Source organism: Apis laboriosa, unplaced genomic scaffold, assembly GCF_014066325.1.
Source record: "Apis laboriosa isolate Shangri-la unplaced genomic scaffold, ASM1406632v1 scaffold16_cov148, whole genome shotgun sequence".
Lineage (NCBI taxonomy): Eukaryota > Metazoa > Arthropoda > Insecta > Hymenoptera > Apidae > Apis > Apis laboriosa.
In genome coordinates, this window is record NW_025222129.1 from 1,934,876 (window position 1) to 1,956,156 (window position 21,281).

The 21,281-nt window shown below is 36.9% G+C and overlaps 3 protein-coding genes across 12 annotated transcripts; 2 read left to right on the top strand and 1 right to left on the bottom strand.

Moving 5' to 3' along the window:
• The first annotated feature begins 132 nt into the window (after positions 1-132).
• On the top strand, positions 133-1,889 carry LOC122711317 (ceramide-1-phosphate transfer protein). Its single transcript, XM_043929965.1, has 4 exons — positions 133-635; positions 908-1,116; positions 1,194-1,369; positions 1,465-1,889. Exons 1-4 carry the CDS (start codon positions 508-510, stop codon positions 1,585-1,587), a joined length of 636 nt encoding a protein of 211 aa, XP_043785900.1. The 5' UTR covers positions 133-507; the 3' UTR covers positions 1,588-1,889.
• Positions 1,890-1,940: 51 nt separating this feature from the next.
• Positions 1,941-12,349, bottom strand: LOC122711316 (solute carrier family 28 member 3-like). Of its 8 annotated transcripts, none has more exons than XM_043929959.1 (14): positions 12,178-12,349; positions 7,875-8,118; positions 5,072-5,119; positions 4,758-4,820; positions 4,384-4,543; positions 4,131-4,302; positions 3,881-4,046; positions 3,486-3,680; positions 3,248-3,409; positions 3,088-3,181; positions 2,863-3,022; positions 2,601-2,769; positions 2,185-2,524; positions 1,941-2,116 (listed from the first exon to the last, which is right to left on the bottom strand). In XM_043929959.1, the coding sequence occupies exons 3-14, from the start codon at positions 5,093-5,095 to the stop codon at positions 2,052-2,054; spliced, it is 1,770 nt and encodes a 589-aa protein (XP_043785894.1). In that variant the 5' UTR covers positions 5,096-5,119; positions 7,875-8,118; positions 12,178-12,349; the 3' UTR covers positions 1,941-2,051. The 8 variants fall into 8 exon arrangements, with proteins under 8 accessions (XP_043785894.1, XP_043785893.1, XP_043785898.1 ...); XM_043929958.1 differs by lacking the exon at positions 12,178-12,349 and adding an exon at positions 8,281-9,196; XM_043929963.1 differs by lacking the exons at positions 7,875-8,118; positions 12,178-12,349 and adding an exon at positions 5,602-6,552.
• A 25-nt stretch (positions 12,350-12,374) lies between these two features.
• LOC122711315 lies at positions 12,375-20,793 on the top strand. Of its 3 annotated transcripts, none has more exons than XM_043929955.1 (6): positions 13,333-14,851; positions 15,126-15,152; positions 18,092-18,213; positions 18,308-18,547; positions 18,627-18,863; positions 19,301-20,793. In XM_043929955.1, exons 1-6 carry the CDS (start codon positions 13,356-13,358, stop codon positions 19,393-19,395), a joined length of 2,217 nt encoding a protein of 738 aa, XP_043785890.1. In that variant the 5' UTR covers positions 13,333-13,355; the 3' UTR covers positions 19,396-20,793. The 3 variants fall into 3 exon arrangements, with proteins under 3 accessions (XP_043785888.1, XP_043785890.1, XP_043785889.1); XM_043929954.1 differs by having other exon boundaries at positions 18,627-18,859; positions 19,301-20,791; XM_043929953.1 differs by lacking the exon at positions 15,126-15,152 and having other exon boundaries at positions 12,375-14,851; positions 18,627-18,859; positions 19,301-20,792.
• Positions 20,794-21,281: the final 488 nt, after the last annotated feature.

Genomic DNA, 21,281 nt, shown 5'->3' on the forward strand with positions numbered 1-21,281 from the left:
ATTACGTGTAGTTTAAATAATAAAATAAAATGAATTTTAAGAAAAGTTAACCTATCATTTTACGTCGCCATCTTCGATAAACTGAAGTATCGATTATTATGATTTTAAAGCGACAAATTCAAGAATGTCGAATTGAAACCACAACATGTGAAACTAAATGGATCAAAAAATAAAATTTATTATAATCACATTAATATTAAAAAATGCTTCTTATATGTATCTAAATTTTTTTAATATAATTTTTATAATAAAAATGTCCTTTAATAATATTAAAATTTATCAGCATTGATAATCAAATTCCATTTAGCCTAAAAGCAGAACGTGATTGATTTTTAAATATGCAGCTTATCAATTTGACTTTGTTATCATAACATCTTATCTCACTTTCAATTAATACAACACATTTTATCACCAACTGTGTTTAATTAATATGTCATCTTTGACACAGCTTAAGATTTAAGTACGTAGCAAGCAAGTCAGTAGTCGATTAAACATAGTGACACGAAAATGGCGGAAGGCATGGATTTAATGTATTTTGATCTCAGACTTGTTCACGATCATTTTGATCGAGCTCTCGTTCAAGATGATGATATTGATCTCAAAGCCTATTTGGATGCCTATAATGAACTTTACAAGTAAGACGATAACAGATTATATTTTTTATTACATATAACCTTTTCGCTAATAGTTAAATATTTTATCTAGTTAGTGTTCATTTTGATTTCTTCGTGAAATTCACATAAAAATCTTGTGAAAACAACTGGTGATGATAATATCAATGATAATATCAATGCCATATGCATATAACATCTTTTATTGACCCAATTTTATAAATGAATATAAATGAGCACTTTCTATCTTTATTTTTCTCTCTGACATATGTATAATATAATTATTTATGACACAGATTTTTTCAACTGATGGGTAGTGTTTTTGGCTTTGTATCCTCGGATTTAAAGCAAAAGATTGAGATATTGATTGATTTGATCAATAAAAATGATCAGAACTATGGTACAATAAAGACTATGATAGAATATGAGAAAGAAAACAAAATTTTAGATAAAGGAGACTATTCGAATGGAGCTCGTACGTTATTGAGGCTTCATAGAGGCTTAGGTACTACAATGTATGAAAATTTGTTTATGAGTATTTATTTTTAATTCATTTAATAATATGTAGTTTTAAATTTTCAGATTTTATTAGAGAATTTTTAAGGCAATTGGGCGATCTTTCAGATAGTGATAAAACATCCAGTTGTTGCCAAGATGCTTATAATAAAACATTAGCTAAGCATCATCCATGGGTGATTAGAAAGGCTGCAGTGGTTGCCATGTATACAATGCCTACCAGAGAACTTTTATTTAAGAAGGTTAATATTTATATTTTGTTATATAAAATTAATAAATTATTCTAAAATTTAATTTTATAAAATTAATAAATTATTCTGAAATTTAATTTTTTTAGGTCTGTGGTTCAGACGTTCAAAGGAATGTTGATGTCCTGCCAAAAATGTTAGAAGTAACTGCGGATGTGTTCAATCGTACACACAATCTCTATGAAATTCATCAACTTCATAGTCTACCATAAAAATATCTTTAGAAAAATAATGCACTTACTTTTTGGTGCTTGAGAAAACAAACATTCCATATATGTGATGCATATATCAATTCCATACATACATTGAATATCGATCTCATTAATGTTTTTTGTGATACTTTACTTATTACTATACACTATCGTATTTATAATTATCGAAAACGTGCAAAATGTACTAGCTTAAGTTTTCATATTCGTACTATGTATGTTGTAATCATTTTATTATATATTTATTAGTATTTATGAATACGGGAATTGTATAATTTATAAAGAATCGGTATATGGCTATGGGATATTAGCTATGAAATTTTAATATTATAACACATAGGATATCATAATATCAATTAAGTTGAAACAATGTAGATTTTCTTATTTATCCTACCTATTTACATATATTTTACAAATATTTTATATAGAAGTGGCAAACATAATAACCTAAAATATTAACTATTATATTAACTAAGAGTCCTATTTGATACAAACGCATTTATATGTTCATAATCATCAGGTACCAGCATTCCTAAAAAAACATTATTCTATTAGTAAATTAGTAGATTCTTAATGCGAGAATGATCTTTCAAATCTTACCAGCGACACTGGCTGTAAGAAAAGTGATAACACATCCAGAAATGAAAGCTCTCATGACAATATTGCTTATAATTTCTTTTTTATCAGGAGCCAAAGAAGTCAATATGCTTATAGTGATTCCAACGGAACCAGGATTCGCGAAACCACAAATCGCAAAAGTAGCTATAGCCTCAATTCTACCAAAAATTCGACCTTCTTTCTTATATTTTCCCAATTCTTTGTAAGCGACAAACTCATTTACTGTAGTCTTCAAACCTATTAAAGTTGCTACATCCTCACAATGATCCCAAGGTACTCCCATGACCCAACTTATAGGTATAAATACTTTCGATAATATAAGCTGAAAAAAATATGTTTTAGAAAAAATAATATCAAACGATTATTTCTTAATATTAATATTTTTCTTCTTTACTTACTTCGAAACTTAACTTTTCATAACCAATTAGTGATCCTACCCAAGATAATAGAGAATTTACTAATGCGATAAAGGACACAAACGCAACAATATTAGCAATTATATTCAATACCAAAGGAATTGCTGCCGTAGCACCTTTACTCGCTGCGTCTATTAAACCAGTGTCTTTTCTAAAACAATTTTTTTTATGATAATTAATACATTCGATAAAAATAGTAGTCATGCATTACATTACGTTATTCACAAATTTATCACAAACTTACGATTTTTCTAATTTTACATTATCGGAAGTAATTATAATCTTTTCAGTTTCCGGATAAAATAATTTAGCGTAACAGAGAGTTGCTGGTGCTGCCATCAAAGTAGCGGTTATCAGATGAGCAGGATTTGCACCAAAATTAATATATGCGGCAAGAACAGTTCCTAAGTTTAAAATGAAATTAATGTTTCTTTGGGAATCAATTAAATATCGCTTGCTGTTTATTCACCTGAAACGGTACCAAAACCCGAACTCATGAGAGTGTGCAATTCCGAAGTAGTTAATTTGTTCAAATAAGGTTTGATCATTAACGGTGTTTCTGTCTGTAAATGAATGGACAGTCACAATATCTTAAGGAAAATCTTAATCCAATACATAATACCAATTACCATTCCAATAAAAATATTTCCAGCACAAACTACTGATTCACAAATCGAAGTTCCCATGAGTTTTTGCAGAAATTTACCCAGATTGAAGATAATCCATTGCATAGTACCTAAATAGTACAACATTTGAATGATAAAATTAAAATAAAAGAGCACAGGCAGGACCTAAAAGAAAAAATACTTGATTAATGTAATAATGATTCATTCAATGGTTTCAAAAAGGAAAGAATTCATGACTAACGGTGAAAGCAAAAATGCCATCTGCGATCAATTTATCGGAGAATACGAAGCTTGCACCAATCTTTGCAAAGTTGAGAAATGATTCTACTTTGTCGGCAATACATTGGAAAATAGATCGACCAACAGACCATCGTATCGTAAAAAGACCAAAGATAATTTGCACGATCAATGCGTTCAAGACGAGTTTCCATTTTATCTGAATTTATAAAAATTACAGCTGTTATTTTCTTATCCTTTATTTTTCCATTTATTCCGATATATACGTTAATATATTAAATGATAAACAAAGAGAATCTGAGATTGTAAACATTTATATTATTATATCGATAAAAGAATTAAAAATAATTAATTAATATAGTTCTTAAAATCAATCTTATATAAATAAGATTTACTCACGTGACTAGGATGCTTTGAGAATATCCATCCTAAACTTATCAATACGATGATTCCGATTCCACTCATTAATCTTTCTCTCGAGTTTACAGTGTCGATAATAAGGAATACAATGATAGCAGTAAAGATACATGTATAAATTATTGTTTGACCGATAATGTTGCCATATCTGCAAAAAAAATAATATAAAATAGTTAGTAAAAACTTTTAAAGCAACGAATATTTTATTTCGTCCATCGAATGAATATTTTACTTTATCTTTTGGAAATTGTTGATGATATTGTTGAGATATGGCCAATGACAATAAACGAATATTTTTCCAAACAAAGGTTTCAGGGCATAATGATAAAAAATTAAGCCATAAACGATCACTAATATAAGGAGTAGCAAACCATAACCATGGCACCAATCGAAATAGTTGTAATCTAAGAAAGACTGGATTATAATAATATAATAAAATAATATAGAAATGAAACAATCAAATTTTCATGACTGTAACAACTTACTATTTTTCCAATATATTGTGGCAAAAATAAAATAAATTAATACAATTAAATTCCCTAGAGTCATCAAGAAAAAATGAACTACTCGATGATGCTTCGAAAGGAAATCGTCCAATGCATCGTATACCGATTGTATATAATCACTTGATTTTTCTCTTGTCCCCTGGAAGAGGTATAGTTCTTAAAAAAATTAAATATAATAATTAAATATAATGAAATGATAACAAAGATAATATTTCGCAACAAATTTAATTCTACACAATTTTATCTATTTTTATCGATATTTTAAATGAAGAACCTTATTGAATCTACTAATCATCGATTAATTGCAATGAACAATGGCATTCTTTAACAAGAATTACAAATACGTTACATACCTTGTTTTCCGTTATCGATTCGTCTGTCAGATGACCAGTCTCTAACACGTTTAACTCGGTATTCTAAAAAAAAAAAAAAGAAAAAAGAAAAATAGAGAAACTTTATTAGAAATAGTTAATCGTGGAAATGCCAACGACTTTCTTTTTTAACCTCAATCGAACAAATGGATTCTTGGAAATTATATTTGAATTAACGTAAAATGTAACTAATAAGTTAAATGAAGTTATAAAGAGTTTACTCTTATCGAAAAATTTATACATAATTATTGCATAATTGAATAAGGATATAGGAAAAATATGAAATATAAAAATACCTCAAATCCTGGATTTGCAGACATGTCTCGTTATGTCACCAACGGATACTAAATGAGAAAAAGAAAAAAAAAAAACAAATTAAGAATTTAATTATTCATACAGAACCGAATACAATTTATAAACATAAATAATTTATAAATGGAATGATAACTAATTAAATATACGATAATACCGATAAAAGTAATTCGGTTGTTTAATATATTAAACCGATTGTAAAACAATCATTTTCTTCTAAACACAATAAAAAAAAAAACTATCAACTATTTTTTCAACATTGATTATACCGTATATCGTTTTAATTTATATAGTTTTTATCACATACTGCAGAAAAATCTTACAACTTGGACTGGAATCGAAACAATAAACGTTAAGTTACAAATTTTTAATCACGATTCGCCACTGGATAAGAGAAAAATGTTACTGACACCGAATATCTCTTATTAACATCATATATACTATCATGCCATTGATATCACGGTTCACGTGCACCGAGATAAGTCTCTTGGATCACTAAAGATCGGATCATTACCGTTTGACGGTGCTTCGATGATTAGATAGTAGGGGGAGGCTAATAATGGATTTCGAGTACAAGATTTTACAATTGACCTCGTTTTACGCGATCGACCTCGACTCCCGAGCAGGGGACAGGGGTTAAGCGCCGTTATCGCGAAATTCTAACTACCGTGCGATAAAATAATCAAATACATTTGTTTATCGTTCTCGGTGCATGTATATATATATATATATATATATAAAATTTTTACAATTAATTTACAACTCGTAAAACGAAAAGAAAAGGTGGGAGGGGAAGGAGAACGAAAATATCTCGAAACAAATATCTTTACATAAATAAAATCGGGAAGCAAATGGGGAATTAATGGGATACGATACGAAAGTAATTTTCGCTTTCGAGATGCGAAAATAATTGATGAGCGAGACGAGAGGGGAACGTCGATTCCTTCGATTCGAATGCCTCGTCCATCGATCGAGCCCTACGAGCCCCGAATCCGAAAGGAACCATGAATTTCGAGGAGGCAGGGCAATTGTATCGGCGGTTAGTTCGAAAAAAATTCCTCGCTGCTTTTTTCACACGGGACGTAGCCGTCGTCGGTCACGTGACGACGCGTCGTCGTAACGGATCGTGGGTGAAGGATCGGACGCGAAACGCAATTTAACAGGGTGACGGTCGCGACGGGCCTTTCGATACTTTCTCTTGCGTGGTCCATCAAAATTCTTCCGCCGTGTTTAGCCACGCACGAGTCGTTGGAACCTGTACACGCACCGGCCAAACCGGAAAACCGTGCCCGTAATCGACGATATCCGCTCGCAATTCAGATACCCGTTCCTGGATGGAACGCGCATAGCGAGTAGACAGATTTTCAGTAAGAGACTGCTATGAGATGAAGGAAATTACGAGATGCCCGCTTCCTGGACGATAAAAAATAATTGTCATGCGCGAGAAGGATTGCATTAGTCATGCACCTGGAAACTCGTTCGTGGGAGTCGTAGCATCGCGCTCAATGAGAGAGACGTGGATATAATTATAGAGGAGCGTAACGAATTTTTTTTACCAAGGAATCGCGCGTTGCCTTGACGAAGATTTCTTTTTTTTTTTTTTTTTCAGAAGAGATTTCCGTGAAATAAATTAGACGATGTTAAAAATGTTAAATTTTTGTACCGCGTAATTGAGGAAAATAATAATAGAGAATAATAGGAACGTCTGCTCGTTCTCCCGATTACTTTATTAATTTATGCGTGCGTAAATTTCAAAAGTGTTAAAATTCTACTCGAAAAAAATATTATCATTTTATCATTTACGATCTTTACGAGGAATTATACGAATAATACAAATCGGACGGTAAGGTAATCGGTCGATCTTATGCATCCAAGCTTTCACTCGTTCTTATTTAAGAAATGTTTACAACAAAAGTATCCACGCCCGAGGCGTGGACCAAGTTGAAACGCGTCGTAATTGTTTTTTTTTTTTTTCCCTTGAAAACCGACATTTCGATCAAATTATATAAGGTGGCTTTATCCAAGCCATAACGAGAGAGGAAGATTTCTTGGGCGCGCGCGTGGAAGACCGTTCGAAGGTCTTTCTCGGAAAGAAAACATTCGAGATCGATTCGGCGACGAAATTCACGCACGACGCAACTTGAGAAAACGTTTCTCGAGCAGCCTCGTTTCGAATTCGATCGATCCACGAGAGAAATAGGAGCGAAGTGTTTTCTTTCTTTCATCGAGAATCGTCGGTGGTTTAATTCGATGGAGGATAAGATTAAAACGATGGAGGAATCGGGAAGATGACGCGGCTCTTATCTAACCGAGACGCGACGGGAGACGAGACAGGAGCACCAGTCACGTATAAATTTTTGTTGGAAACCAGGCCCGCGTGTTTTTCACTCCGCTATCCGACTCTCCTCCACCTGCGAAGAAATTTGATTTCCTAGACGTTGCTTATACGACGGTTCGACAGAAGCTGCGGAGAAAGATGAAACGCGAATCCGCGTCCTTGATCTACATCTACGCGGCAAGAAATTCTCCTCAAAATAATTATCTCCCCCCTTTTTTTTTTATATATCTCCCATCGTCGTCGTTTCCTTCCTTCCTTATACACATTGTATGAATTTCAGGGAATTTGTTTCTAAGAACACGAATAGAATCGAGTTTGTTTCCGAGATAAATCGAGTCGCGTCAAACGAACGATTGACGTACGCTCCCGCTACACTCACGCGCAATTTACATTTTTCGAAGCGATTTCGATTCCGTCCAACTGTCTACGGCCTTGATAATTCCGCACACCTCCTCTATTTTCCTGCTCTACGTAGTAGAAGTTAAGCAAGCCAGTTTTAGGTTCCTGGCACACCGCCAAACTCGATGAGAATAGCGAAATCCGAACAGCATAACTTGTGGATAAACATCGGCGTTACGGCGTTGCTACAGGCAAAGGCGGGCCCCGTCGTCGCGTTGCTCTTCCCGCTTCTCGTGGAAATCTCGTCTCGAGGAACTCTGGTTGGAACTCTGGTGGGTCCCTCCATGGAATTCTCTGAAAATTTACCACGATCCGGAATCAATTATCACGTCTTTTCTCGAAAAGAAAGAGTTCGGAATTGAGAATTCGAGAAAAATACGGGAGGCTGAGAAGGAGGCGATCGGCGCAGGAAGATAAAAAGGAAAAAAAAAGAAGAAAAAAAAAAAAAAAAAAAACCGTGGGCTGCTGCAACTACGATCGGCGATTTGGTCGGATTCTGGTACATGGATCTGGTTCAGCCGAACGTATCGTATCTGATCCAAGCGAACACCGTTCATTCCCACAGAGGAATTCAACGAGCGGAAATGCGTAGTTGCTGGCCACGATGGAAACAGTAAACCAGATCCCATCTTTCTGCCGTCCTAGAACCGAGATTCGGATACACGAGAACCGAAGAGAATTGAAGATACTCGAAAGCGTTCTTCTTCCTTCCGCTCCTCTCTTGTTTCTCGCGATTCTGCTCGAACATCTAAAAAAAGAGAGAGAGAGAGAGAGAGAGAAGAGGAGGGGAAACCTCTCGAAACGCGAGCCACGAGGAACAATCGGGGAACAAGTTTCGAACGATCGCTTCGACGAACGATTTATCATGCACGGCTATCCAGTTTAAATTACTCCTCGTGACAATTTTAATGCATTTCTAATTGGAATATAAGGGGGTAACCCCGATTCCCGAGCACAGCCGCGAATAATCGAACTCGTCGATATTCCCGCGAAGACGCGTGTATCGATTTCGAAATCGCCGATAATGCAATGCATTTTTAATTTCATTCCCTGGAATCGTCGATGATAGGAGGAGAAGCGAGCGATAATTTCTGGCGCGAGGAACGGGCGAAGGAAGACGCATTAAAATTGCCTTCGTCTCGCCCACGAGATTCCTTGGAATGCGACGAATCCGATCCATCTTCCAGCGCGCAGCACGCGACTCTTCTCCCGAGATGATGAGACCAGTCGGATTCCGCCCTTTATCATATCTACGTCAGTTCCGATGTTCCCTTATCTGGGTTAACGATCACCTTCTTCCGAAAGCTCGGTAGCCACTGGAAATTAATCTCCGCGCTGGACACGCGCTGGACAGACGGGAAGGGGTAATTTCTGCCCTGACAGCGAATTTATTTTATCTCCGATCTCCAACTAACCAGGCTGCATCTTATACGTTATAATCTAATAGCGCACGAGACTCGTTTTAACGCTTGTTTATCGATCGAAGGGACGAGAGAAGTCAGTGATAAAAAAAAGGGGGGCCGAGGGGAGGGGAAAGAGAGAGGAATATAAAAGAAGAAGAAGAAGAAACGAGACGAAAGACGAAGAAAATATTTCATTTGGCATTGGTATCACTAATTTATTGTAATTATGTATGATGTAACGGTGCTTGTGAAATTCGAATGAATCGGCTAGATCGTTCGGATTATGCTATGAATATTTTATCCGCGACCGACAAAAAATGCTGGAGTATTATAAGAAGGGTGGCCCCCCACCCCCCTCTCCTCCCCACACCCGGTTCGGTCCAACTCTCTTGTTTTCGATTTTATACAATCCCACGTACGATGGCGAGGCCTCGAAACGAGTGCACCTATGCGTGGGTGGGATTGCGCAATACGATTCGAAATTCAAATTTCGCTTCCACGAAGCTCGAGGATCGAGCAGGCGGGACCGATCTCTCTCTCCTGTCGGATTCCAGGTATTCCTTATCTCGATAATCGTCTGCGTCCGCCGAGGTGAAGGAGGAAGAGAGAGATGTATCGAGCAAATTGCACCATTTCCATTTTTCTTTTTTTTTTTTTTTTTTTTTCTACGAATTCTACGCCTTCTCACCTTTGATTGAACTAATATACACGCTTGCTCTCTCTCTCTTTTTCTCTCTTCCCTTCCCTTGCTTCTTTCGATTCGATATCGATTCGCCAGATAATACGAGTCTATTGGCGCAACCACGTCCACGGTTTACACCGAATCGTTTCGCATCAATTTGCCAAGATATCCGAGAAAATCCGTGAACTGACCGAAATATTGACGAACTTTGGGTCAGCGGAGAAAGTCATCGAACCTCTACTCTGGCGTCTGTCTGACGCGCTGTCCGATTACCATCATCGATACCTTTTTTTACGTCGATCGAACAACACACAACCGATTACTCCGTTGATCTGATTACACGTTGAACGGTACAACGAATTACAAGAATTGTCCATATTAAACCGGAAACTGACAGCAAGATTCCAATCTTTCCTGAAAACAAAATAAAAGAAAACGAATATTGTGAAATCGTTGTACGATAAACAATACTTACTCGATAATGAATTTTTAAGAGTTTATTCTTATCTTCGAGAATCTTGGTGAATTTTCGAAATTGATATCTCGCCGGATTCAGGCTAATACGAAATGCCCACGAACCACTTCTGAAACGGTTCCGCTCTATTCCTCATCCCTGTCCAGAACGAGGGGCCCGCAAGGCCGACGGACGAGTATTACGATTGCAAACAGTTTGATGGCGAGGCAAGGCCCCGTGTTATTTATTTTGGTACGTCTAGACGCCAGATTGTCTGTCCGTACGTCCGAATCGCGACGGAAGATTCGGAGGTGACGTCATACACGGAGCGTATTGCACCGTGGCCGGAGAGATTCGACGATTCGACTTGCCTCTCTTCGCCGGATCAAATTGCATCCTCTCTCTTTCGTCTGCCTCCTCTTCTTTTCTCCGATCCCTCCGCCGTTCCCTTTTGTACATTTAAATGCGTGCACGTGTCTACATGTAACACGCGGCGTCCCGCGATGATATGCACGCATGATCCAAACGCATCGGTCAACGCGACGACGACGACGACGATGACGATGACGACGACGATGGTTTGCTGCAACAGGGGGTGAGTAAGTGTCCTCGCTCGCATTTCCTCTCTCTTCTCATCGACCTCGTCCATTTCGTTTATACCGTCTAGGTGATCCTGTTGCGCGTCGACTCGACTCGATCAGAAAGATCGAGCGCGAATTTAATAAGAATTTACCCTTTCGACGGCCGTTTCGAAGATGCGTATGGCGAAAATTCGATTCGAAGAATATCGCGCGACGAGAAGGTGGATGGATGGATGGATGGAAACTAAGTTTATCCTAGGCGATGGCCACCTGCCAAAAAGGAAGGAATTAATCATTAAGTAAGAATTCTGTTTTCTGTTACAACAAGACTTCCATGTTGTTTAGGCAAACGGGGGCGAAGCAGAATCTAAATTCATCCTCCGTCTAGGAAACGTTCATTGTTAAATCATCTTTACGATTATCGTCTTGCAAGATCGTTTAATGCGATTCTCCAAGTTGGAGATTTTTATCGAGAGATATATCGTTAATTAAAACTTATCTCGGTCTGAGAATAGATGAGCGCGATCTAATGTGAAAGAATTTTAAACGTGAACTTTTCCCGGTAGATCCTAGCCTCGATACGATTACGACAATATCAGCAACGATTTATTATAAGAAAGATTTAAGAAAGATGGAATATTCGAATATCCCAGCCGACATCTGGTCCATTGGAGAGATGGGCAGAGTAAACAGGTTCAAAGAACCGAATCCTTTAACCTAATTTACAGATTAGGAGCGCGCCGCCACAATTCACGTCAAGCCCGACCTTTCTAATCTCTTCTCTCTCTCTCTCTCTCTCTCTCTCTGTCTCGCGAGCGCGAAATTTATGGATTTTCACACGGATTCCGCTGACCGATCCGATCACGATCACGATCCCGAGCACGGGTTATCTTTCGTCCCGCTTCGTTTCTCCCGGCCTCTCTCGGTCTCCGCTTGTTTTTTCCCCTCTTTCCTCGTTCCCGTTCTTCTTTTTGGGCCCCCGTCGTCGACGTGCTTTGCCACGCATCGTATTTTCACGCACGCACGCGGAGGCTGCATTTATTAAAAGCGATACATTATGATTCAAAGATCATATCTTCGATTCGTCTAGACGGTGGAGAGGGAGACACCCTATAAAGTCGTACGTGGCTGCCCCTGAAACAAGCAGCCGAATACAAGGTGCCTCCTCGATCATTTCTTCGCGCCTCCTCCGCGCCTCCGTTTTTCGTTTCCTTCTTTTGCCCCGCGACCCACCTTCATCCCACGGGGCTCGCGCTCCTCTGAGTGAAAATCCCGTGAAAATTTCCCGTAGACGCCTCCTCCCGGATCATATAGGAGTATACCTTTCCATCGCGTGAAAATTCCTTCTCCTTCCTCCACGACGAGATGTCGCATCGCTCGAATTCGCTCGCTCGCTGCTAGCCGTCACTCCGCCGATCCTGCAACAAATTTCGATTCCGATAAGTATATGCGTATAACTATCGCATGTAAAGATCCAGAAAATTAGCCACTCCTCGCGTTGTGCGATACGACCGACGATTGGAAACGAGTGGGGGCGAGTGGAACCGTTGAAAAATTGACGAGAGAGGAAAATCGGACGACGATCGAAAAAAGAAAAGAAAAAAAGAAAGAAAGAAAGAAGGAAGGAAGGAAGGAAAGTGGAAGAAGAAGCGGGTGCGATAAAGCGTCACGGAGAGAGAGGAAAGGCGGTCGTCCGCGGGATTTCGGCGAGCGAGGGAAAGGGATTACCACACGCGCGCGGCGGGTGGAGCGAGAGGAACAGACTTACCGAGAGAAAGAGAAAGGAGACGAAGGAGAAGAAGAAAAAAAAACGAATGATCGTAGTAACACCGGCGCGTCTCCTCTCGCGGCTTCGTGCTTGTCTCGGAATTAGTGAGTAGACAGAATTATGTCCGTGAGCAGGCCAGCTCGGCTCAGTTGAGACTTACTGCTCAGCCCGTGCACACGCATGCCACGAATCTTTCCTACTTACATATATACCGCGGCTTCCTGATGCGATTAGACTAGTCCGCGATCACCCGCCACTCCGTATCACGGACCAGTTTGTTTAACACTTCTTCGTAACGCGGACACACCGCAACGTCTTTCCGTCTTCACGTTCGCCTCGTCGTTCTCTGGGTCACTGGTTTCGTTACGGGAGGTACAACACGCGGTTTCGCAGACAACATTTCTCACCTTAATTCCGATTCCTCTCCTCTTCGAGGGTTGTAAAATCCCTCGTAAATATGGAGGCATCCATTGAGCGATAACGGTGGCCGCATTTGTCGCATGAACAAAGTGGTGCCAGTTTTCCATCTTTTCCACGATAGAATTTTGTCAGAGAAGGAGACCGGACAAAAAGTGAGACTTTTCCCCCTCCCCCCATCTTTCACGAAAAAATTTCCTAATTCGTCGTTGTCGTCGTCGTCGTCATGGAATTATTCGAGTTCTTCGTGCTGCTGTTGGTCGTCTCGACTATGAACAGTGTATCGTGCCACCATCATCATCGCGGTATCCACGTGGACGATAAGAAAAAGGGGGATCCGATGGACCACGCGAAAAGGTACACGGCCAGTGACAATAAGAACGTGGTACTGTCCGAGGGCGAGAAGCAGAGCAGGGGCTTAAAGGGCGAGGAAATTAAACGCACTGTACCTTTTAGCGAGAGGAGGCTGGAGAAGATGCTGGAGAAAGCTATCTTAAAAATAATCACCGGTGATCTTAGCACGGGTGATATGTTGCTGTTGAAAAGTCTGAATTATAGTTTGGAGGAAGTTCTTGCGATTCGCGAGAGAGAATTGAGCAAGAAGAAGGATGAAGAATTGAGGAAGAAGGAGAGCGTGAAATCTTGGACGAAAGTATTGTACGGGGGAGATGGAGAAAGAAAGGTTAAAAATTGGAATAAAAAATCCACGGATCCACGTTCCTTTTCGAAAAATCCTGATTTCGAAACCAATAAACGAGAAGGTAAGAAGAACCGCCATGTGGATAGATCACCTTCCTACAAGGATTTTGACTTCGAGGCGTATAATCGACAGGCGATCCTTGATTACGAGAATCTGCCGTCCAACATGGAATTTCAACAATCTTGGTCAGAACCTACGGCTGTCGATTACGAGGAGGTTACCAAAGCCTCCAAAGAGGAAGATATCGCGAATAATCTTCATCGAGATTTCGACAGGGTGATGGAGCCTCACGTAGTCTTCAAGATTCGGTACGATGATTCCGAATTCGATTCCAGCTCGGGTTCGGACGAAACGAATAAAAATCGTTCTAGGACATCCAAACATCACGATCCTTCGACAACGACGAGACACGCGACTTTAAAAAATGCCGGTAATTCCTTTCATGTATCGACACCGCCATCAATGTCTTCGACTACTATTTCTACTCTACCTCTGGTTTATCAATTGAGTAGCATCAATGTTAGGAGTAACTATCTAAATAATGATTATTCTACTACAGCCGCGTCTTCGACATCGAGTAGTACCGATACTACCACAGAAAGTATCGTACCAGATGAAATTTTAAACGACAAAAATGAAACGAATATTCGCATTATCGATTCCACAGATAAAGTATCCGTCTTAAAAAATGAAGAGAGAACTAATGAAAATAAAAAGATCAGCGAGTACGAAGGGCTCGAATGGGTCGAAGATGATGTTTACAGAGTACTCCCCGAGTTCGTGGATTCCCTTAGTTTCGAGAACACGGAGGAGAACGAAACGTCCGACTACGAAGACTCTAGCCACGACTCTTCCCGACTAAATTGGAACACAGAGGAGAACGAAAACAGCACGTTGGGGTATTTGAACGACACTCCTGATTCTGTCAAGCTCTTCGTATCTAACAATAACATTTCTGCCGGCAATCTTCCTTTGGCGAATCTATCGTCATATCTACAAGTGGCTATTGCTCATCGACGAGGGTAAGTAAGATAATCAAATCATCTTTCATAATTCTACGTTTTTCATCTGCTTCGATTCGAATGTTCATTTTCAACAATTCAAGATAAATTTCTCTTTAATCTCTCGGAATTTTAGCTTGTAGATTCGAGTCATGGGTAAAAAAAAAAAAATGAAAATTTCAAAACGGATGACTCGATTTTTTTCTCATTCATTAAATGTCAATCATCGTGTGTCTTTCTTGCTTTGCAAAACGCGGAATTAGTATCTATACAATGTGCTTTTTGTGTCTTTTAGAGGAAACCTAACCTCAAGCTTCGACAGGTAAGCTTCACCCACAGATGGTACTATGATCATTTTTCGGGTAAGGGACTCGGTGTGCCGAATAAGATGGACAGATAAATTCTGTCGAATTTTTTTCTTTTTTGTTTTGCTCTTCCGATCGACCATTTCTATTAGCTTAGCTTGCATAATTTAAAAATACATTCTCTCATCACGATTATCTCATTGCTCGCATTGCACGATTTATTGCGATAATAACAGAAAATCTATGCTTTATGGAAATGGAATATTATATGTGTCTGCATGAAAAGATAACGTTCGTTTTCCTTTTTTCTCCTTTCCTCAAACGTTGCCGTTGAACTCCTTTTTAATTATTGCAACGAAGAAAAAAAGCAAATGATTTTCCAACGACATAACCCAGGCCTCTGCTTGCGAATACTGAACGACAAAGACGTTCTTGACGAATCATTGCCCCCGCTACGTAAAAATATCTCAATGGCCCGTAAAAATACCATGACGAAACGAAGAATCACGGAGCGCCACTGAATTTCTCGCCTCGGGTTGATCAGCGACCGCTTCTTCAGCTATTTCTCCTTACTTTTCCTCTGCCGTTTCTTTTTCTAAACAGAAAAAATGTAAAATATCAATTACGAATCGTTACCGAACAAGGTCAACGCAAGAAAATTTAGAATCGCAAGAATGATTTAATATAAAAATCAGTGATGCACGCAAAAATTTTTCACTAAAAAAATGATTTCGGATCGGACAAATATGGTGCTCATTATCTTTTAAAAAGACAGATACCGGGATAGAGACTAGAGCGAAAATATACAATGGAAATTCCGTTGTGGTCCCTAACTATGTTTTTAAATCACCCTCCTTCTCCACCACCACCTTGGCCTCTGGTGCGAAGGCGTTTCTTTTATTTTATTAAGTCTAGACGCGTAAATGCATTCGTGTCGGCACTGGCGTAGCCTGCTGAGAGTGAGGACTCCGGTGTGCCGGTCGTTCCGCTTCTTCCTCAAGTCTCTACAGGGTGATCTAGATAATCCATCAAGAATTAGAATTTTCTTAAATGTTTGATTTCAAAATTTAATTTTAATAAAAATCATAAAAGAAATAATATAGATATTTCATTTATTTATTTATTACTCAAGAATAATGACAGTGAATGAAAAATTAAAAATACAAATGTGATTAAAAGAAAAAAAAATGATATAAAACTATGTGGTGTACTAGATAAATTAATTTATTTTTTATGAAATCTATGATGAAACAAATATCGTTAGATATCAAAGAAACAACGATTTTGAGTTGAGCACCCTCGTAATCACCGGGTGTCTAGTCAGACTGCAGTTAGGACTGCTCTCTTACGAGGTTATGTAACACATTTTAATTTAATGCGCTGACCTTGTCTATGCGTCTCTCTTCCTATGCCGACAAAGATGATGCGAGACGCGCAACGAAGAGCGAGGAGGAAGTTTTCGTCAGTGGCTCCCCACTTCACCGCCAGACGATGCAACGTGCATTTTTTGACAGTCGCCAATCAGGTCGTCGTTCACCGTTTTGCGGTACACAAAACGTTCTCCCTTGCCTTTTGACACCTACCACCAACGATTCTTCTCTAATCGATTTTTAATCCTTAACAGCTTCTCAAATTTTCTCTCCGATAATTCTTTACTGAAATTGTTATAATATTAAAATTTTTTTCTAAAAATCTTTTCTTTTTTAAGCAAAAAATTTTATTCTTCACGGAAGAAGAATAAAAGATTTTTTAAAAAATCGAAGAAATCTTATCTGTTGATGTTACTTCACGTTAGTCCGAAGGCTGTTACAAAACCGGCCAATTTTCTTAATACGGTACTCGGGAAGGATCACTGGATTCATTCTCATGATGCAACGGCCTCCAGACACCCGAGTCCTTCCCTTTCCCAGACGGCAGACAGACGTGACACGTACGCAACGAGACGCTGTAGAATGCGTGACTTGGACGTGGCTAGATTAAGGAGCATGTCTAGAATCGAATACAAGATTTCGTGGCGAGATTTCGTCCGAGTGCTCTCCTCCGTATATCTCTTCCGCTTCTCCAAAGGGATTCCTGGATGGCAAAGAGAATAGGACAAATTAGATGAAGATTAATAAAAAAGAAATTTTTTTTTTACGATTCTTCTCGAGCATCCAACTGTGCATTCTGTTCCTGACCAACTGATTGTTTAGGAAAACCATTTCTGATTATTTGTCGAGCAACAACGAGGTCGTTGACGCCCGATTGGCTGCGCTCAAAGGTCCAAGTGGGCGTCCAATCCTTGCCAGTGACGCAGAGAAAAGACGCTCCTCCTTTTTTTCCTGCCGGTTAACGACTTAGTCTTCGTTATGCAATCCCGTAATCTCACCTGATCATTGGCGCGAGTTTTACATATGTATATTTAAAAGTCTCTTCTGGTATAAAATCTAGATTAACGCTAGCTTATTCAGGATCTATGATTAATACAATTTATTCAACTTGTGCTGATTAAACTTTTTTTATGAAGTATCGGAAAGTAAAACAATGTTTATTTTAATAGCAGAAATCAAAATTTGAAACTCAAGACGAATACATTAACAGTTCCCTGCTAGACCAGACAAATGAGATACTAGTGCTTACGATGGTTGTCTAGTCAATGTCTAGAACGTATAATAAATATCTCTGACCCACACTATAGGCCCTGTAGGTCACTGACCACCGTCCATTAGCCTGTCTTACTGCCCGGAAAGCTTGCACGTATCTCCAAGTGAAAATTTTTACGTCGTCATTCAGGCACGCAGAATTCTTCGGTTACTTTTAATTCTTCTATTTGAATTTACTCTCTAATTATAATATTTTCAATTTTTACTTACTAATAGATTAAAATCATATCTTTCCTTTTGTCTGTTTCGTGTTAAAAGTTTGCCGATTATCTTTTATAACTATTAAGTTTGTAAAAATTTCTTTATATGTGTAGCCAAGGTGAAAAAGCCATTGAGGATATCAAAACACGAGTTTTAGCACTAACGGGAAGGTTCAACCTCAGCACTGATGCTAATCAAGTCCAACGAGAAAGATTGACAATGTTTTCTCCAACTTGTAAGTTTCTTAATGATAATTAGTTATTCAATTACTAAAATATATTTATATAAAAATATCCGAGTAATGTTTAAAATCCAATTCTTTCAATCAGGTCAAATTCCACGTAACACAGATCAAGATGCTTGGACGGATTCATTCTCTATGAATATGCATTTTCAATTGAACTTGACTTCCAGTGATCATGTGATAGCTGCCAAATTACGGATATTTAAATTACCGCAAGAAAATGTAACGTTCTCTTCAGAAAGTACATTTGACGATGAAGAAGAAGACGAAAAAAAAATTAGAATATCGGTCTATTATTACACGAAAACTTTGAAGAGACATCGATGTAAGTCTTTGGTCGAGTTAATTATTTTCAGCTAATTTTTTATAAGAAATAAATTATGGAATCAATTTTTTATCAACAGCGAAGAAACGTTTGATGGATTCGGTAGTGACACCCCTCACGTTTAAAGGTACTCATCTAGCGTTAGATGTTAGACAAGGTCTCCGATTCTGGAGATTGAATCCACGAAACTCTCATGGAAGCGGAAGTAATCACGGCCTGGTAATCCAAGTTGAGGATCAAGATGGCAGGCCATTGAAACCGGCTCTATATATTCAGCAACCGTCTTGCGTGGATCAGGATTCAGATCAGAAGGCATGTGAGTGTGTGCTCTAACAATACTAACTCCGATGTGATTTCGATTGCCTGCTTGCATACTGCGTGATACTTAACACCGTGTGTCATAACTTGGAATGATTTATATAATGTAGATGTAGATGATATAAAAATTGCTATTATTTGCGATTGTTGTTTACAATATTTATTTTAGTGGCGATGCTATGTGGTTTTCGTCTTGATTTGGCGGTAACACAAAGCTTCGTCATACTGAGACTAGATTTTTTTTCAAAAATGACTACTTCTTTGTAAAATAAAAGTGAAAAATTTCTTAAGAGTAGTTTACTACATATTCTGAATACCACTTTTTAAGATTTCGATTTAGTCTTAGAATGACGACAAAAAGATTACAAATATTTTGTTAATGAAATTATTTTTTATAGAACTTAAATACTTACAATAGTCTTTTCTTTTCTACAGACCAGCGAGTACCTGCACTCTTCGTACGAGCCTGTACTCGTTACGTTCGTATCGTAAATGGCAAAACGGAGACATACGTCAATTGCAGGCATTAAAATGGAAGAAAAACTTTTAGATGTTATAAGAAAGTAGTAAATTATTCATATTGTACTTTATATTTTAAAAAATGATAACTTTTTTATGAAGAACAGGGAATACCGTCCTTTAACTATCACTCGATTCAAACATGCACTAACAGAAACGTAGGATGCATTTTTATGAAAAAAGTAACTATAATCAATACAAAATATGTCTAAATCGAACAAAGATACTTTTGTGAATTCGTTAAAAAAATGATTTTTTTATTACTATTTTTGAATAATTAATTAGATTGAACTCATTAACGAATTCAACAAAATTTTATAAACTTTTTATATAAAATCATGTTGACGATATTCTAGTAATTTTTACTATTCTATGCGCACAAAAATAGATCACATGAAAACAATAGACGAATGCCCCCACTACTTGAAAATTAATTTAAGATGGAGTAAAAAACGCGCGAAAATTATAATAATTGTAAATGTTTAAAAAGTACGTACAATCCCAGCAAAAGTCCTTTTATAGACTATTCTTAACTAAAAGAAAAAATGTTAACTTAAAAATGTAGCACCGTATTATTTAAATGGTAAGTTATTTTATTGTTTTGTATTGTTTTCTGTAATTGCGTTCCGAAACTGGCTTCCATGTCAATATGTGTCTTTTTTTCGGATGCCAATAGATTTAAATTTTTAGTATGATTTAGTATGATGTACATACCAGTGAAATCGAATCAATAGATTGATAATAATTAGATTATTCGTTAGATTAATAAAAATATTTTTGGCTTGTATGCAGATGTGTATGCAATGTAATGCACATGCATACAGTCATGCTCACGACTGATGCAACCAAATGTAAGAACTTAGAGATAGATATTTATATTTTATGTTAATTAAATGTAAAAGCTTATAGAGTTTTTTTTATTATATCTTGAATGAGACCATAAGTAAAATATTAAATTTTGTGTGTAGTACAAAAACAAAGTACTTCAGCTATTTTATTTCAAATTCTAATGGTTCATTCAAAAGATTATGCTACTTATTATAATAATATTATATTAATATTATAATATGTTGTTGTTTGATGAAATAAACAACATATTCTTACAAATTTTATATAATTTCTGTATATAATGTATATTTAATTACTTGGTTGTGCAAAAATAAATGATTTCATGTCAATACTTATAATGCCTTTGTATTAAATGCATTCTAAGTTTGACCCTTACATTTTATAATGATGTTTATATTATTTTGTATATTTTTTATATTCTCTGTTAAATACGAGCAAACTATTTTGTACATGTATAATTTTATTCAGAGATCATATACGGATAAAATAATATCAAATGTAACATTTAAACTATTGCATCTTATTAATATATCACTTATATATATTTGAAATAATTTTATAAATTTTTTCATGATCTCTTTTTTTCTATATATATATATATATATTTATTTCATTTTAATATAAATTTGGCTTTTTAAATTATTTTTAATTTTAATTTTAAAATATCATACATAATATTTTGTGTTGTTTTACTTATTGGAATTTATACAATGATTAAGTAAATTTTTTAATTATTGTCTTAATTATTAATGGACCACATTCTCTGTACAAAAATGATTTTTTTTATTAAAAATGTTCATTAGGAAAAGTACATTCAACATTTACAAAAGAATAATCCATAATCGGACTACTTTTTCAGAAGAAAGCAGAAAAAATTATCGATAATAATATTTCTTATAGTTGATTTATGCTTATATGCCTATTTTATTGCAATTAACAAAATCACAATATTTATATCAAAAACTATAAATTTATTTTGATTCATAATTTGAAATGCATTAAAAAATTCAAGTATAATAAATAAATATGAATGTACAATATAAAATGA

What these genes read in the sequence shown, in the direction of transcription:
- LOC122711317 (XM_043929965.1), top strand. Translation starts at nt 508, where the DNA reads ATGGCGGAAGGCATGGATTTAATGTATTTTGATCTCAGACTTGTTCAC. An exon ending in GCCTATAATGAACTTTACAA is followed by an intron (nt 636 to 907) that starts GTAAGACGATAA and finishes TTTATGACACAG; the next exon opens with ATTTTTTCAACTGATGGGTA. An exon ending in GAGAACTTTTATTTAAGAAG is followed by an intron (nt 1,370 to 1,464) that starts GTTAATATTTAT and finishes TAATTTTTTTAG; the next exon opens with GTCTGTGGTTCAGACGTTCA.
- LOC122711316 (XM_043929959.1), bottom strand. Translation starts at nt 5,095, where the DNA reads ATGTCTGCAAATCCAGGATTTGAG. An exon ending in CACAATATATTGGAAAAATA is followed by an intron (nt 4,303 to 4,383) that starts GTAAGTTGTTAC and finishes AGTCTTTCTTAG; the next exon opens with ATTACAACTATTTCGATTGG. An exon ending in TCTCAAAGCATCCTAGTCAC is followed by an intron (nt 3,681 to 3,880) that starts GTGAGTAAATCT and finishes TTATAAATTCAG; the next exon opens with ATAAAATGGAAACTCGTCTT.
- LOC122711315 (XM_043929955.1), top strand. Translation starts at nt 13,356, where the DNA reads ATGGAATTATTCGAGTTCTTCGTGCTGCTGTTGGTCGTCTCGACTATG. An exon ending in CTAACCTCAAGCTTCGACAG is followed by an intron (nt 15,153 to 18,091) that starts GTAAGCTTCACC and finishes TTATATGTGTAG; the next exon opens with CCAAGGTGAAAAAGCCATTG. An exon ending in AACTTTGAAGAGACATCGAT is followed by an intron (nt 18,548 to 18,626) that starts GTAAGTCTTTGG and finishes TTTTATCAACAG; the next exon opens with CGAAGAAACGTTTGATGGAT.